This window comes from Cololabis saira, chromosome 2 (assembly GCF_033807715.1).
Source record: "Cololabis saira isolate AMF1-May2022 chromosome 2, fColSai1.1, whole genome shotgun sequence".
NCBI classification, from domain to species: Eukaryota; Metazoa; Chordata; class Actinopteri; order Beloniformes; family Belonidae; genus Cololabis; species Cololabis saira.
The window spans coordinates 47,656,504-47,674,339 of NC_084588.1; the positions used below are offsets into that span (position 1 = coordinate 47,656,504).

Below are 17,836 nucleotides of genomic sequence, written 5' to 3' on the forward strand. Positions count from 1 at the left end.
TACAGCACAAACAATTAGCGCGTGTGAATCCACAGAGGCATTAAACGCGTTAATTTGCTGGGTTTTGATTGAATTAAACAGCTCAGTACTCAATTTGTGGGAGTGCAATAACATTAAGACATATCAAATAAACAGTTTTAAAGACACGCTCCAGAGTGGATTGCTCCAACGCCAGCATCCATTACAGATTAAAGAACATCTGTGAACCACAAAACTCACTGACTACGTAGAAAAATCTTGCCGGCAGAGCTACAAACAGCTCCAACCATATGCAGGGCTTTATTTGCATACAGATTGTTTCAGGGGGGCTGTATGATGTGATAAAGCTTAATGTACCCCTTTAAGCTATTGGAATAGAAATTTACACAGCTTGTAACTTTTTCTATCTGCTTTCGCTCTCGCTCGCCACCTCGTTCTCCTTCTGTCTCATTCTCCGTCCCGTTCTTTCCTTTTAATCAAAGGAAACATTTGATAATTGTCGGGATAAATCAGAGCCCAAAACCCTGTCACAATGTTTTGGCCACGCAGTAAAAGACAGATCCCACCATCGAAGCGGCTCATCGGAGGAGCTGAATGTGTCGCGTTTGATAAGCCGGTTGCACCCGAAACACCGACGCCTCGTTTTCATGCCTCTTGGCATAACTGCTGAGTAACTGCGGCTGCCCGATACGAGCATCTCTAAGAAACACCTAATAGAAATTTGCCAGAATAAACACGGCACTTTTTGCCGTTTTCCTGGATGTGGAAGTGGAGGAGAGATTCCTGCCTGCTCTGGCGTGAAAAGGAAGAGATGTGTTTCCAGTTTTTATCCCGATGCCATTGAATAACAAGGAAGGAAGGAAGGAAGGAAGGAAGGAAGGAAGGAAGGAAGGAAGGAAGGAAGGAAGGAAGGAAGGAAGGAAGGAAGGAAGGAAGGAAGGAAACACTAAGAACACCTAATAGAAATTTGCCACAATAAACACAGCAAGGAGAAAAGAAGGATGGAAGGAAGGAAGGAAGGAAGGAAGGAAGGAAGGAAGGAAGGAAGGAAGGAAGGAAGGAAGGAAGGAAGGAAGGAAGGAAGAAAAGAAGGATGGAAGGAAGGGAGAAAATAAGTAAGGGAGGAAAGAAGGAAGGAAGGAAGGAAGGAAGAAGGAAGGGAGAAAACAAGGAAAGAAGGAAGGAAGGAAGGAAGGAAGGAAGGAAGGAAGGAAGGAAGGAAGGAAGGAAGGAAGGAAGGAAGGAAGGAAGGAAGGAAGGAAGGAAGGAAGGGAGAAAACAAGGAAAGAAGGAAGGAAGGGAGAAAAGAGGAAGGGAAGAAGGAAGGAGAGAGCAGGAGGAAGGAAGGAAGGAAGGAAGGAAGGGAGGCATGGAGGAAGGAAGGAAGGAAGGAAGGAAGGAAGGAAGGAAGGAAGGAAGGAAGAATGAAAAGAAGGAAAGAAAGGAAGGAAGGGAGAAAAGAAGGAAGGAAGGAAGGAAGGAAGGAAGGAAGGAAGGAAGGAAGGAAGGAAGGAAGGAAGGAAGGAAGGAAGGAAGGAAGGAAGGAAGGAAGGAAGGAAGGAAGGAAGGAAGGAAACACTAAGAACACCTAATAGAAATTTCCCAGAATAAACACAGCACTTTTCACCGTTTTCCTGGATGTGGATGTGGAGGAGAGATTCCTGCCTGCTCTGGCGTGAAAAGGAAGAGATGTGTTTCCAGTTTTCTCCCGATGCCATTTGCCACCCAAACAGAGGCTCGTTCTGCCGCCTCGCACCAGCTGACATCTGACTAATCAGATTCTATTCCCTGTCTGCTGCTGGGGGGAAATGGCTCGTGTTGGGGGGGGACGGGTCTCATCCTCCCCCTGCTCTAATCCATCTATCACCCTCCATCTCCATGTCAATTTCCACTCACCTCACTGTTTACCTCTTTTTCAACGTGTCTCCTGGAGGCTGAAGACCATGAATTTCAAGGGCCACTCACTTCACTCCTTCCCGTTTGAGTTTCATTGAAAAGAAAAAGACTTAGAAGTTGGAAAAGAAGTTGAAGGTGCCTGCATGAAAAGAGAATTTAAGTTTTGTGCTGTCTTCGGGCCAAGGAAGGAGGAAGAGAAGAAGGAAGGAAGGAAGGAAGGAAGGAAGGAAGGAAGGAAGGAAGGAAGGAAGGAAGGAAGGAAGGAAGGAAGGAAGGAAGGAAGGAAGGGAGGGAGAAAACAAGGAAAGAAGGAAGCAAGGGAGAAAAGAGGAAGGAAGGAAGGAAGGAAGGAAGGAAGGAAGGAAGGAAGGAAGGAAGGAAGGAAGGAAGGAAGGAAGGAAGGAAGGAAGGAAGGAAGGAAGGAAGGAAGAAAATAGGAAGGGAAGAAGGAAGGAGAGAGCAGGTGGAAAGAAGGAAGGAAGGAAGGAAGAAGGGAAGGAAGGAAGGAAGGAAGGAAGGAAGGAAGGAAGGAAGGAAGGGAGAAAAGAGGAAGGGACGAAGGAAGGAGAGGGAAGGAGGAAGGAAGGAAGGAAGGAAGGAAGGAAGGAAGGAAGGAAGGAAGGAAGGAAGGAAGGAAGGAAGGAAGGAAGGAAGGAAGGAAGGGAGAAAATAGGAAGGGAAGAAGGAAGGAGAGAGCAGGACAAAGGAAGGAAGGAAGGAAGAAAACAATGAAAGAAGGAAGGAAGGGAGAAAAGAGGAAGGAAGGAAGGAAGGAAGGAAGGAAGGAAGGAAGGAAGGAAGGAAGGAAGGAAGGAAGGAAGGAAGGACGGAAGGGTGAAAAGAGGAAGGGAGAAAAGAAGAAGGGAAGAAGGAAGGAGAGAGCAGGTGGAAGGAAGGAAGGAAGGAAGAAAGGAAGGAAGGAAGTAAGGAAGGAAGGAAGGAAGGAAGGAAGGAAGGAAGGAAGGAAGGAAGGAAGGAAGGAAGGAAGGAAGGAAGGAAGGAAGGAAGGAAGGAAGGACGGAAGGAAGGAAGGGAGAATAGAGGAAGGGAAGAAGGAAGGAGAGAATAGGAGGAAAGAAGGAAGGAAGGAAAGAAGGATAGGAGAATGAGGTCATTTTGACCCAAAGACGGTACGAGGGTTAAGTTTTGTGGCTACAGTTTATTTTAGGTAAAAACTAGAAAAAGGTCTGGTCCTCTCCACCTGTAATTGATGAGCTAATTTGTTGACTTTATCACTCTTTTTCTTGTTTGTACCTGTAAGAAGACTTGAATCGATACTGTGGATACGTGTGGCGGTGTATTTCACGTGGTTTTAAAGTTCTCAAGAGAGTCCAGTCCAGGAGCTAAACTGCGTAAGCTGCAGAGATAGTCCCGTACTGATAAACAACAAAACACTGAATTACAATTAAAAAGACGTGTATTTGGCCACCGTGACACGGCCCTCTCAGCTAAATTAATAAGTGGTTACTTGAACATTCGACAATCGCCCCTCTGATTAATAAATACACCAATTCACCGCCACTCTCCAAAGGGACCATCAGTCATCAGTGATGAATATTTCCACTCAAAATCTCATCTAATTAAATAGCCTTTTATTGTCTTTTTAGACTTCCGTTACCAAAGTCTCATTACCATGCACGTTTTAAGCCTCATGTTTTAAACATGGCCGTGTACGGGGGATTTAAAAGCACTTTGAATGGGCTTGTGTTGTTGTTTCTGTTGCTTAGATCCCCGTATTGCGTCGCTGATACGTACGTCAGTAGACATTGTGCGGCTTATCGTCCGTCCTCCCATCAGCTAAGGAAATGAAGGACGAAATTAAGATGGAAAAAAAGGAAATTAAAACTAGGTCAAGGAAGGGAGAAAAGAGGAAGGTAAGAAGGAAGGAAGGAAGGAAGGAAGGAAGGAAGGAAGGAAGGGAGAAAAGAAGGATGGAAGGAAGGAAGGGAGAAAAGAAGGATGGAAGGATGGAAGGAAGGAAGGAAGGAAGGAAGGAAGGAAGGAAGGAAGGAAGGAAGGAAGGAAGGAAGGAAGGAAGGAAGGAAGGGAGAAAAGAGGAAGGGAAGAATGAAGGAGAGATCAGGAGGAAAGAAGGAAGGAAGGGAGAAAAGAGGAAGGAAGGAAGGAAGGAAGGAAGGAAGGAAGGAAGGAAGGAAGGAAGGAAGGAAGAAAGGAAGGGAGAAAAGAAGGAAAGAAAGAAGGAAGGGAGAAAAGAAGGATGGAAGGATGGAAGGACGGAAGGAAGGAAGGAAGGAAGGAAGGTAGGAAGGAAGGAAGGAAGGAAGGAAGGAAGGAAGGAAGGAAGGAAGGAAGGAAGGAAGGAAGGAAGGAAGGAAGGAAGGGAGAAAAGAGGAAGGGAAGAATGAAGGAGAGAGCAGGAGGAAAGAAGGAAGGAAGGGAGAAAAGAGGAAGGAAGGAAGGAAGGAAGGAAGGAAGGAAGGAAGGAAGGAAGGAAGGAAGGAAGGGAGAAAAGAAGGATTGAAAGAAGGAAGGGAGAAAAGAAGGAAGGAAGGAAGGAAGGAAGGAAGGAAGGAAGGAAGGAAGGAAGGAAGGAAGGAAGGAAGGAAGGAAGGAAGGAAGGAAGGAAGGGAGAAAAGAGGAAGCGGAGAATGAAGGAGAGATCAGGAGGAAAGAAGGAAGGGAGAAAAGAGGAAGGAAGGAAGGAAGGAAGGAAGGGAGAAAAGAAGGATGGAAGGAAGGAAGGAAGGAAGGAAGGATGGAAGGAAGGAAGGGAGAAAAGAAGGATGGAAGGAAGGAAGGGAGAAAAGAAGGATGGAAGAATGAAAAGAAGGAAAGAAAGAAGGAAGGAAGGAAGGAAGGAAGGAAGGAAGGAAGGAAGGAAGGAAGGAAGGAAGGAAGGAAGGAAGGAAGGAAGGAAGGAAGGAAGGAAGGAAGGAAGGAACGAGGATGGTGACTGAAGTTTCTCTAAATTTCTACAATGAATTTCTCGTCTAGTTCTTAACCCGTAGCATGTTAGCATGTTACCGTTACAGTTACCAAAGTCTCATTACTATGCACGTTTTAAGCCTCATGTTTTAAACATGGCCGTGTACGGGGGATTTAAAAGCACTTTGAATGGGTTTGTGTTGTTGTTTCTGTTGCTTAGATCCCCGTATTGCGTCGCTGATACGTACGTCAGTAGACATTGTGTGGCTTATCGTCCGTTCTCCCATCAGCTAAGGAAATGAAGGACGAAATTAAGATGGAAAAAAAAGGAAATTAAAACTAGGTCACAGAATTTACCTGGTATTTCACAAATGACTTTATTCACCTGCCTTTGTTTGTCTCAACTAATTCATTTTCACCTTTTTATCCTCCTCTATTCTGAATCTATCCATCTATCTATCCATCTTTCTATCTATCTTTCTATCTATCTATCTATCTATCTTAGGGAACCACAGTCAGATATCGAGGGCCATCGTCGCCATCCGAGTAATGGACATTAACGACAATGCCCCTGAATTTGCCACCGAATACGAGGCCTTTTTGTGTGAAAATGGAAAACCTGGACAGGTGAGGAACGAAATGACTCATTCATCAAAGCAGTAATCTATCTCTTTCTTACTCTCCGTCTTTCCCTCTTTCTCTCTCACCTTCCTCCTCCTCCGTAATGATTGGCCACAATGAATTACGGCCTATTTATTTCACCGGAAAAGCCACAGAGGTGGGAGTTTGGTGCTTTTTCTCCGAAACAGTCCTCCCTCGGCACAGTCTGCGGAGAGCAAAAGGGGAAATGAGAGCAGTCACGATTGATCAGGGCGGATCATAATTCAAGAATGTCTTTCATGTCTTCCTCCAGATGGCACAATGCCTTTCCCAGCCAAAAAATCCTGAACAAGTACTTAGCATTCTCCTTCTCATCAATCGACCTCATTCAGGGGACCTGCGTTTCGTACAATAGGGAGCTTTATTGAAAGGGGGAGGGAAAAAAAAGGGGACCTGAAAAACGGGAAGCTGTCCTGCAGGGCCTGAATTCTAATTTCCTATCAATCATAAAGACGTACAGCATGATAAGGGCCATGATGACAGATTAACAGATAGAGCCGTAACCTGAAAGTGTGCCAGAGCAGACAGGACCTCATTGATAATAATCTCAAACTCCAGGAATGAATAGGGCATATATTTCATCAGGCGTGATCCAACCTCTATTACGCTGCAGCGATCTGTGGTGCAAACACGGCGTAATGAATGGGCTGCCTCCTCTAATGGCTCTGGGCGCTCCTCTCTCTCTGTTTTCCTTCTCTTGTTTTCAAAACAGGTGATCCAGACTGTCAGCGCCGTGGACAAAGATGATCCGATCCAGGGTCACTACTTCGACTATCGTCTTGTTCCAGAGATGCTCAACAATCCCAATTTCACCATCAAAAACAACCAAGGTAAGAAAGAAAAAAGGAAGTCTCTGCAGGAGGATGGTGACTGAAGTTTCTCTAAATTTTTACAATTAATTTCTCGTCTAGTTCTTAACCCTTGTGCTGTATTTGGTTCAAGGAAGGAGGGAGAGAAGAAGGGAGGAAAGAAGGAAAGAAGGAAGGGAGAATGAAAAGAAGGAAAGAAAGAAGGAAGGAATGGAGAAAAGAAGGGAGGAAGGAAGGAAGGAAGGAAGGAAGGAAGGAAAGAAAGAAAGAAAGAAAGAAAGAAAGAAAGAAAGAAAGAAAGAAAGAAAGAAAGAAAGAAAGAAAGAAAGAAAGAAAGAAATGAGGGAGGGAGGAAGGAAGGAAGGAAGGAAGGAAGGAAGGAAGGAAGGAAGAAGGAAGGAAGGAAGGAAGGAAGGAAGGAAGGAAGGAAGGAAGGAAGGAAGGAAGGAAGGAAGGAAGGAAGGAAGGAAGGGAGGAAGGGAGGAAGGAAGAATGAAAAGAAGGAAAGAAAGAAGGAAGGAAGGGAGAAAAGAAGGATGGAAGGAAGGAAGGGAGAAAAGAAGGAAGGAAGGATGGAAGGAAGGAAGGAAGGAAGGAAGGAAGGAAGGAAGGAAGGAAGGAAGGAAGGAAGGAAGGAAAGAAGGAAGGAAGGAGGGAAGGAAGGAAGGAAGGAAGGAAGGAAGGAAGGAAGGAAGGAAGGAAGGAAGGAAGGAAGGAGGGAAGGAAGGAAGGAAGGAAGGAAGGAAGGAAGGAAGGAAGGAAGGAAGGAAGGGAGAAAAGAGGAAGGGAAGAAGGAAGGAGAGAGCAGGAGGAAAGAAGGAAGGAAGGAAGGAAGGAAGGAAGGAAGGAAGGTGGGAAGGAAGGAAGGAAGGAAGGAAGGAAGGAAGGAGGGAAGGAAGGAAGGAAGGAAGGAAGGAAGGAAGGAAGGAAGGAAGGAAGGAAGGAGGGAAGGAAGGAACGAAGGAAGGGAGAAAAGAAGGAAGGAAGGAAAGAAGGAAGGAAGGAAGGGAGGGAGGGAGAAAACAAGGAAAGAAGGGAGAACAGAGGAAGGGAAGAAGAAAGGAGAGAGTAGGAGGAAGGAAGGAAGGAAGGAAGGAAGGAAGGAAGGAAGGAAGGAAGGAAGGAAGGAAGGAAGGAAGGAGGGAAGGAAGGAAGGAAGGAAGGAAGGAAGGAAGGAAGGGAAGAAGGAAGGAGAGAGCTGGAGGAAAGAAGGAAGGAAGGAAGGAAAGAAGGAAAGAGGAAGGGAAGAAGGAAGGAGAGAGCAGGAGGAAAGAAGGAAGGAAGAAAAGAGGAGGGAAGGAAGGAAGGAGAGAGCAGGAGGAAAGAAGGAAGGAAGAAAAGAGGAGGGAAGGAAGGAAGGAGAGAGCAGGATGATGGTGACTGAAGTTTCTCTAAATTTCTACAATGAATTTCTCGTCTAGTTCTTAACCCGTAGCCTGTTAGCATGTTAGCCATACTGGAGCTGAAGTCTGGTGGATCAGCGTAGCTCACAGTTAGCAGATGTGAAATTGTCCGGACTCCAGCTTCTTTTTCACTCCCCGATGCGTTTTGAGGGAAACTAAATGAGTGGGATCCAAATGGCTTTCCGTGAAATTGTCGCAGCTCAATGTAGGGTGACTTCCTTGGAGCTGTTTCACAGCAGATGGTGCAAAATCTATTTGCTAAATATTCTGATTGGTTTATCTGCCATTTTCTCTTGTCTTTATCCCGTTCCCTATTCCTCTGCCTCCTGGCTCCGAGCAGGCTGTGTTCGCAGTGATGTTGTGTAATCGTATCGGCTCGGGGGCAAAAAGAGGATCTTCATGTAGTACTAGCCTTCTGTTTCACCGTAGCGGCTGCAGGGTGACTTCCTGCTCTCTGACGGAGGAAACCACATCAAATCCAGGTCATCAAGTGGACTTTGAAGTCTTCTAAAGAAAATAAAAACCTTTTACTTTTGAAATAAGTCAAAATTGAAGACTACAGTATCGCTGTAATCGCAGGAAACACGAACGTAGCCGAGGCGAGGAACACAGTACTGGAGTTGAGGGGGGATGAGGGGGGATGGCATCCCCCCCTGAAATAAAAACGGTCCAAATCATCCCCCCTGTAAAACTGCCATCCCCCCTTTCCATCCCTTATGTCATTTCATCAATGAATGTGGTTTTACTGCTATTTCAACATTTAGAGTCATCACCATAAAAATAACTTATTTGACAATTTTCACCTGTTTCAAGTAAATTTTCACTTGAAATAAGTAGGAAAATCGGCCAGTGGGACAAGATTTATCTTTTCATTACAAGCAAAAAAATCTTGTTCCACTGGCAGATTTTTCTACTTATTTCAAGTGAAAATCTACTTGAAACAGGTGAAAATTGTTGTTTTTTCCAGTGATGAGTAGGGATGGGAATTGAGAACCGGTTCTTGTTAAGAACCGGTTCTCAGTTTTTCAATTCCTTGGAATCGTTTGCCTTTTTTGCAAACGATTCCCTTATTGATTCCAGTGGGCGCGAATGACGTCACCAAGCACGTTGCGCAACGTGCGCATTCGCGCCCAGCACGAAAAAACGGGGACAAAGTGGCATAAACGCTCGAAAGTTTGGTTACATTTTATCAAAAAGGATGACAACAGGGCGACAGAGCCTACGGCGTAGGGTACGCGGCCACACGCACCGTACACCGTACAAAGATATAAAACAAAGTTGATACTAAAATTGTTTGTTCTCCTTTTTTCCAAATGAGAATCGATAAGAGAATCGATAAAGAATCGAATCATTAAGCAGAATCGAAAATGGAATCGGAATCGAAAAAATCTTATCAATTCCCATCCCTGGTGATGAGTCTTGTTTTAAGCGTAATAAGATTTCTTACTAAAATGAGACATTTTAACTAGAAATAGGACAAATATTCTTGTTAAGATTTAGAGTTTTTGCAGTGATCCATTTCACTTATCCTGTGAAGGACAGAGTCATATTGATAAGTTCAGAAAACTGTTTTTTATTGTTGTGTTTTGATGTATTTGATGTAAGCCCAGTGGATATTTAAAGCTTACAGAAGGCTGCATTTAACTGCTGCTATGTCATTCCTGCAGTATTTCTGCAGGTGTTTTGGTCAGTGCTATTATTTGTAATATATTATATTATTTGTAATCAGCACAAATTATCTGTCCCCATATGATAAAATCCACCATCCCCCCTGATTTTTTTTTACAACTGGAGTACTGGAGGTACAGTCCTCTTCTTCTGACCCAATCAGAGATAAACGACGGCAAATTAAGTCGTAATTGTGGAACGACTTCAATGTGCTTTTGAGAAAGCAGGTTCCTGATCCTATCTCACTTGTGAGGAGGACATGTAATAATTACTGAAGATATAAACACACAAAAGTCCGTCTAGAAAGGTTCTGACAGTGAAATAAACAGCTGTACATTATACACCAAACAAACAAAAAGCCTTCACTTCGCTTCACTTCACTTGCTTGAAACCAAAGTAAATATCTGTTATGGATCAGCTCTATACAATATATCACACACCACAGTACACCCACCAATTGTCTATAATAATGTTAATAACAGGCAGAGAACAGCAGCCCATCGCACCGTATCCCCCGGCACTTCAGTGACTATTTCTATCTGAATTGGCAGCTGTGGGAGACACTTCAGTGGAGAGCGCCGGGGCCTCTGCGAGCCTCTGCCTCTGTGCACAGCTTTTGTTTGCAATGATGAGTCTAATTGTAGGCATTGCACAGTGAGGAGGTTAAGGGTTGTCTGCCACGGGGAAAGCAGCAGAGGTTCTAACCGGCCGTGGATAAGATATTGACACAACCGTGGCAACACCAGCGTTCAGCCACAGTGTACAGGCTGAAAACAACATGTTTACCAAGATGCCAAAACTACATTCCTGAGCCCACGATTTGCTCTTTAGGATTAACACAACATAGGAAATAACACAATGAGTGCATTTACCTGGGAAGTTTAATTCCTCTTTAATTCAGAATTAAAATTAAATCCGATTTAAAATGATTAAAAATTACCATGTAAACACCTAATTCCGAATGAAAATGGCCATTCCGAATTAAACTTAATTCCAAAGTAAGTGGCTGGTTTATTCTGATTTTAAATCCGAATAGAATAATTCCGTGATCATGTTTACACTCATTCCTCTTTAAATTAATTCCGGTCTTTCTTTCTGCTCGTTCCCTCGCCCGTCTGTCTCCATGACGCTTATATTCCGCTGGGCTTGTTTTCCAAACAAAGTTTCAAGATGGCAGCACGCAGTAAACGCTGGTCAAGAGCAGAGACCATTTATTTAATAAATAGCTTGGAGGACTTGGAAGTAATTAAAAGAACAGATTGCAGGAAACTAAATGGTGAGCTTTTCAAAGTTGTAGTGGCTAAGTTTGTTTTTCTTCCGGTAGTTTAACTTCCGGTCCCCCCCCTATCCAATCAGAACCTTCCCAACCCCCAGACCTGTAGAGGAATTGGATAAAGCCGATCAAACGTGTTTTCCATGAAAACCTCAATTCAGAATTATTATTTCCTTCTAAACTCGAAGGAAAATAGTTTAATTCGGAATAATTAATTCCGAATTAAAAAACATCATGTAACGTGGCCACTGGTATTTCGACTGATGTAAAATTATTCAATTTAGAGATGAAACTCGTCCTCGCTAAATTCAGTGGACACACGTACCTTTCTCAGGTGTGACCAGCAGCTTGGATAATTGTAAACTTTGCTTTGTAGGGTTACAGACTGGGATTTTTCATGGTATATTCTAATACAAGAAGACTTTACTTTACTTTTTTTTCCTAGATTTCTAGATTCTAGATAGCCTTCTCTTTGATTTAAAATTACATTTTTCTTGCAGAATTGGCCCATATGATAATTTAATGTCTGCAAATATTTGAGGTTTATGGAGCCTGAGGAAGAGTGGATGGGAGGATGTTGGTGACGAGCCAACTGCTGACGCACAATAAGAGTTTGTCATCAAGTAGCTGCAGTTGTGATGCATATAAACGTATATAATGATTATGTACTGTACACTTTATCTCTGCACTTGTCTTTGTGACATCTCTGTAACTCTGCATCTCTCTTACCTCTGTTGGCCCTCTGCACTAAATGTTTGCATTTAAGCAGAATTAAATAAGCTATATATATATATATATATATATATATATATATATATATATATATATATATATATATATATATATATATATATATATATATATATATATATATATATACATAAGAATTTGTGTGTGTGTGTGTTGGTGAAAAAATGGGGTTTGTGGAAAGAAAGTTCTCCAGACGGCAAAGGACTGATATAAAGAAAGCCTTTTTAAAACTGTAAAGTGTATTTTGAGACGTACTCGGATCAACCAACATGACCGCTCTTGTCATCTTACCGCTGTTTTTTATATATTTATGGATGTGTGAAGCTGTCCATGCAGTTTTTAAACACCTTGAGAATGTGAAAGTACAGTGTCACCTTTGTTGTCATTACTGCTATTTGAAGTATCTCAAATCTGCAGTTATTTATGGACAAACACCAAAAACAACATAATTTTAATTGAGCCTCTGATTTTGACACCCAACATTTCAATGTACACAGTGTTCATCTGTGAAATATACTATTTTTGCAGGGTTATAAAGGACACTAAAAGGCACATCATTAATTATAATGCCATGGAAGCCAGTTTATTGAGGTTATATACACAGTTTTCTTACTCTTTGAGTAGCTGAAAAACACGTTTAACTCTATTTTTATCCTCAATATCCACCAAAAAAAACAAGGATTACCTGCACGTGAAGACATGCCCTGATAGTTAACTACAGAACAGTTGACTCGTGCATGCTCGGTTTACACTGTCAAGTGATCCAAACGAAGTAGGACATGTTGGTGCTCACAAAGCGGAGCGTACCACTTAGTGGCGGCAGTTGTAAGAAAATAAATCTGAGCATATGCTCACATCAATTACAGATTGTGCAAAGCAACCGATTCCATCATTAAGCTTTCCATCATTTGATTAAGTTTCTCTGTCAACGCAGACGTTTCACACGGCCGTTTCGCTATCATATGTGTATAAAAGTCCTATTCTTCCCTGCCTCCTCACGAGAAACAAGGCAAAGGTTAGACTATCAGACATGGTGTATATTTCCAATAGGATCAGTAGGAGTGGAATCTTATGGGACTGCAAGTGTTTGATAATGTGCAGAGGGTGAGGAATGCCAGCTAATGAGCAGACATCTTCAGAGAAGTGTCATCAAAGAGCAGCTGGCACCTTTCTGGGTCGACATGTGTCTTCTTCTTAGCCAGTGTCGCCTGTCACGGTCCTTTCATTTCCTCCGGTTTTTTAAAGAGGAAGAGCGAGCTTGGGCTCGGCTTTCTGCGGAGAATCTTTAGATGTCACCGCTGAGTTTGGGAGGAAAAAAAAGGAAGACGACTGAAATCATCAACAGTTTTGAATTGTAAGAATGCAAAAAGGAAAAAAGAATAAAGCCTGATGATGAATGTTGTGGAATTAGTTTACTCTCATGCAACACGGATCTTCACACACTTTAATTATAGGCTTCCGGTCTGTAAGCACCGACACGAAAAGGGGGTTTTCACACGTACGTGCAATAATTAATCTCTGGCATTACCTCTCTCTTGGCAGACAACTCCATCAGCGTCCTAGCCAAACACGACACCTTCCGACGACAGAAACAGGAGATGTACTTCCTGCCAATCATTGTAACGGACAACGGGAACCCGCCGATGAGCAGCACCAACACCCTGACCATCAGAGTCTGCGGGTGCAGCAGAGAAGGGATCGTCCAATCATGCAACGTGGAGGCCTACGTCCTCCCCATCGGCCTTAGCATGGGGGCGCTCATCGCCATCCTAGCCTGCATTATACTTCTATTAGGTGAGCTTTTGGTCTCTTTTTTTTTTCCTTGTTATCGCCACATCAGGGGTATGATAGGTGTCGATTTAGCTTGCACCTTCGGATCTTGATGGATGACTACGTTTACATGCAGTCAAAATTCGGGTTAAGGTCAATATTCCGGTGACTGAAACATTGGGAATAATGTGTTTCCATGCGTGAGCAAACAGGGTTATCCCTGTTTACATGGTGATTCATCATTTGGGATATCTGGATCAAACCAGCGACGCACGGAGAACGTCATGACACAATTCCTGTCGTTTCCGCTTCTTCTTCCTGTATCCAAATCCACAACAACAACAATAACAGCAGCACGGTGGATAATGAACAGCCCAGTAGAAGTCGTTTGTTTCTCGGCCCTGTAGTTCGCCTTTTTCAGCGTCTTCCAGCGGAGCTTGATCTGGTCTGGCGTTCGTACAAATCCTGCTTTGGCGCAACTTTTCGCTCACCTTCTTGTAAATCTGGCTTTCCCGGTACTTTCTACCGTCTACAAATGCCAAAATGTTCATATCTTTCATTACATTCATGAAGTGATTAGTCTATTGCTGGTCTTGCGTTTCTCCATGTTTATTCGAACTTCCTGGACTCAAAAGATTCCTTGCGAAAAGAACATGTGCAGAAAACAAATTCCTGTTCCTTTTAATGGGGAAATCCCGTTAGGCGTTTACATGACCGAATATTCAGGTTAGAAAAGGAGTAACCCAGGGGTCATATTCGGGTTTTTAAAAACCGGAATATGAGCAAATTCCGGTTATTCAAAGGGGTTATTGGTGTTTACATGGCCGTGCACAACCGGGTTATTGCTAATATTCTGGTGACTGCATGTAAACGTAGTCAGAGAAGAACCTCGGCACAAAGGACAGAGTTGGTGCGTTCTCGCAGCCTTCATGTGTAAATTTAACCAGGCGCAGCTCTCTTTCCAAATTCCCTCAAGCTTCTGAGTGACAGCTGTAGCCAAGTGGCCCCCGCAATTGGCCCAACTCAAACTAATGGGTGACAGAAGTTCCCCACCTCCTACACAACCGCATTAGGACACTCAACCAAATCTGTGAGCAAATTCTGATTATTCAAAGGGGTTATTGGTGTTAACATGGCCGTGCGCAACCGGGTTATTGCTAATATTCCGGTTAGGAAAGGGTTATTGACTGCATGTAAACGTAGTCATTGATTTATATGTAGCAGACATGCTAAAAGTTTTTTTTCTTCCAGTTATAGTGGTACTATTTGTAACCCTGAGGAGACACAAGAACGAGCCTCTGATCATCAAGGATGAAGAAGACGTGAGGGAGAACATCATTCGCTACGACGACGAGGGCGGAGGCGAGGAGGACACCGAGGCGTTCGACATCGCCACGCTGCAGAACCCCGACGGCATCAACGGCTACCTGCCGCGCAAGGACATTAAGCCCGACCTGCAGTTCATGCCGAGGGCGGGCCAGCACTCGGGCCCCAACGGCGTGGACGTGGACGAGTTCATCAACGTCCGGCTCCACGAGGCGGACAACGATCCCACGGCGCCGCCTTACGACTCCATCCAGATCTACGGATACGAAGGCCGGGGATCGACCGCCGGCTCGCTCAGCTCGCTGGAGACGGTGTCGTCCGACTCGGACCAGAACTATGACTATCTCCGAGAATGGGGGCCGCGCTTTAGAAGACTTGGGGAGCTCTACTCTGTGGGTGAGAGCGACCGTGAAACCTGACCCTCGGTTTGTTAGGAAAAAGACCTTTGAGATGATTTTTCTTCTTCTTCTTTTTTTCTGCCCACATACTTGTGTATTAAACGCTAGGGGTTTGCTGGCTTTTAGAAACAGGTGTTTAAAAAGAAAAAAAAACTGTTGATAAGACGAAAGAGAGGCCACCTTTTTGTATTCTTTTTAGAGTAAGGTATAGCAGTTGTCATCCACTATGTCAAGCGCATTGTAATCGTGGAGCCAAACAACGTCTTTATTAGGAGATCTATGATTCTTTGTGGAGTGTTATTAGATTCTGTTGTGGAGTGTCTAGCAGTATTTTGGGTGTTAGTCATTTGCTGTGACTGCCAGTAGCAGAAAAAGCCCAGTATTGCTGGTAGTTGCCCAGTGAGCGGAGGTTGTTGGGTTGTCGGAAACTGGAAGGGAGACACGACTCCGTAGACACCAAGCTGGACAGCAGAAGCCGCAGAAGGGACTCTGGATTCTTGTCTCCTGGAGCCGCCGAGCAGAAGGTGAAAGGGGAACAAAATAAAGATGAAAAGCAATATATGGTCTACATTACTACGATGAATGTATGTACGGTTTGAAAAAAGCAAAGACAAAAGCAAAAAGACATACCAGTATTGGCTTTAAAGGCGAATCTGTCATAATTTGATATGTTCTCTGGTGGCCACATTTATAAACTATCTAAAAGCCCAGAGAGGCTTGCTTTATACAACTCTTTGTATTTACATGCTAAAAGGTGTGGGGTGAAAGTGTTACTAGCCTATAAAAGACTGACATAAAGACAAAAAAGAACAATGTAGAACTATGAGGCCTTCTTTTTACAGAAGCAACATTAAATACAATTGTAATCTACTGTTTTTTTGAAAAGAGATGTGTTGATTCCTCATTATTGTTCGATTAGTTTTTGTATATTTGTTCTAAAGTCATTTTTTTCTGTGCTGACTATTTGCAGTGAGTGTGTTTTTGGATCATTTCACATTTTGGCTTTTTTCAACCACTTGAACACTGTTTCATGAAAGAATCATATCAAGAAATCCATTCATGATATAGTCTAGATGTAAGCAGACAAACAAGAGCTCCAGGTTTTACTTCGACAAATACAGCTGAACTAATTAATTGGGACTGTGAGACTGGGACCTTCCTGACACATGCTAATTCTGTGTAAAATATGACTCATGCTGTATTCTGAGGTGCAGCCAGTGAGCTTGTGAGCACAATAGTCCAATTAATACCCAAATATGTGACTCCCTCCGACATTAAACACCATTTAGGAAACACGGATTGCATTAGTTCAAGGAAAACGAGAAAGCAAATCAAGACTGTGTGCATTTTTGTGCTTACACTGTATGATACCAATAAAAAAGACTTGTACTGTACATAGTTACTGCTAACATCATTAGCTTTCAATGAGGTGGTAGGTTTTGTCTCTGCACGTTAGCTCTTGCACATAATGAGAAGTTCAATGGCACTACAGCTGCGTGCAAACTCAGTTTGTTCTGGTACAGTATTATGGCAGTTCTCAGTAGACTAAACAATATATATGAATTAGTCCTACTTGCAGATCATATTTTCTACTGTGCTTTAATGCTTATAAATGTGTATGTTCAATTATTTACTCTCTGTACTGTAATCTAAGATACCCTGTATTGTTTCCTACTTTGTGAAATATATTTTTATAAATATTGCTGAATGGGTGTGGTTATTTCTTTCAAATCCAGGTAAAAGATCACCAATGATGAAAACTCATATTTATTGGTACGGTTAAGAAAACCGAGATGATTTTAATCTAACGAGGAATGAAACGGAGATGTGCTTCAACCTCCTTGGATCTTAGTCTGACACTTCTTTTTAAAATCCCCCTTTTCCAAGTCAACAACACCATATCGCCATGTTTTTTGATCCCAAATTCCAGAAGAAGAAGTCGAAAAAAAACAAGAACCTGAGAGACCCGAACATCACAAAATCTGAGTGGGACGGTCTCCTTAACCCTGCTACTGTCTTTGGGTCAAAATGACCTAATTCTCCTGTTCCTTCCTTCCTCCTGCTCTCTCCTTCCTTCTCCCTTCCTCTTTACTCCTTTCCTTCCTTCTTTTTTCCCTCCCTTCTTTCCTTCCTTCCTTCTTTTCTCCATTCTTTCCTTCTTTCCTTCCTTCCTTCCTTCCTTCCTTCCTTCCTTCCTTCCTTCCTTCCTTCCTTCCTTCCTTCCTTCCTTCCTTCCTTCCTTCCTTCCTTCCTTCCTTCCTTCCTTCCTTCCTTCTTTTCTCCCTTCCTTCCTTCTTTTCTCCCTTCTGCCTTCTTTCCCCCGTCCGTCCTTCCTTTTTGTTTCCCTTCCTTCCTTCCTTCCTTCCTTCCTTCCTTCCTTCCTTCCTTCCTTCCTTCCTTCCTTCCTTCCTTCCTTCCTTCCTTCCTTCCTTCCTTCCTTCCTTCCTTCCTTCCTTCCTTCCTTCCTTCCTTTCTCCCTTCTTTCCTTATTTTCTCCATTCCTTCCTTCCTTCCTTCCTTCCTTCCTTCCTTCCTTCCTTCCTTCCTTCCTTCCTTCCTTCCTTCCTTCCTTCCTTCCTTCCTTCCTTCCTTCCTTCCTTCCTTCTTTTCATTCTTCCTTCCTTCCTTCCTTCCTTCTTTTCTTCTTTCCTTCTTTCCTCCCTTCTTCCCTTCCTCCTTGACCGCAGACAGCACTAGGGTTAAAAAGGGTTAAAGTTCTGCTGGAAGATGTTGCACTAAATACCGACGATGACTCGTAGAGTCATTTAGATCTGAACAGTGTTGGGCTTTATTTTGTGTCCCATACTTCCTTCAGGTTTACTGATATATGCGAATAATGGTTTTTGAATTATGACCAATAATCAAGGTCATTTTAAAGTTTGATTACACTACCTTTAGTAAAAATGTGTGTGTGTGTGTGTGTGTGTGTGTGTGTGTGTGTGTGTGTGTGTGTGTGTGTGTGTGTGTTGCCGGTGGAGTATGGAGGGGTGTCTAAATTAGTTATAAGATATAATTTAT

At 43.2% G+C, this 17,836-nt stretch overlaps 1 protein-coding gene across 1 annotated transcript in view; it reads left to right on the forward strand.

Annotated features, from left to right (window-relative positions):
- cdh8 (cadherin 8) overlaps window positions 1–16,467 on the forward strand; it is a 178,712-nt gene extending 162,245 nt beyond the window's left edge. Inside the window, exons 9-12 of the mRNA XM_061746719.1 lie at window positions 5,267–5,388; window positions 6,134–6,251; window positions 12,867–13,118; window positions 14,346–16,467. Of these exons, the coding sequence (XP_061602703.1) occupies window positions 5,267–5,388; window positions 6,134–6,251; window positions 12,867–13,118; window positions 14,346–14,839 (986 nt within the window). The 3' untranslated portion in view covers window positions 14,840–16,467. The remainder of the gene's footprint in view (window positions 1–5,266; window positions 5,389–6,133; window positions 6,252–12,866; window positions 13,119–14,345) is intronic.
- Window positions 16,468–17,836: the final 1,369 nt, after the last annotated feature.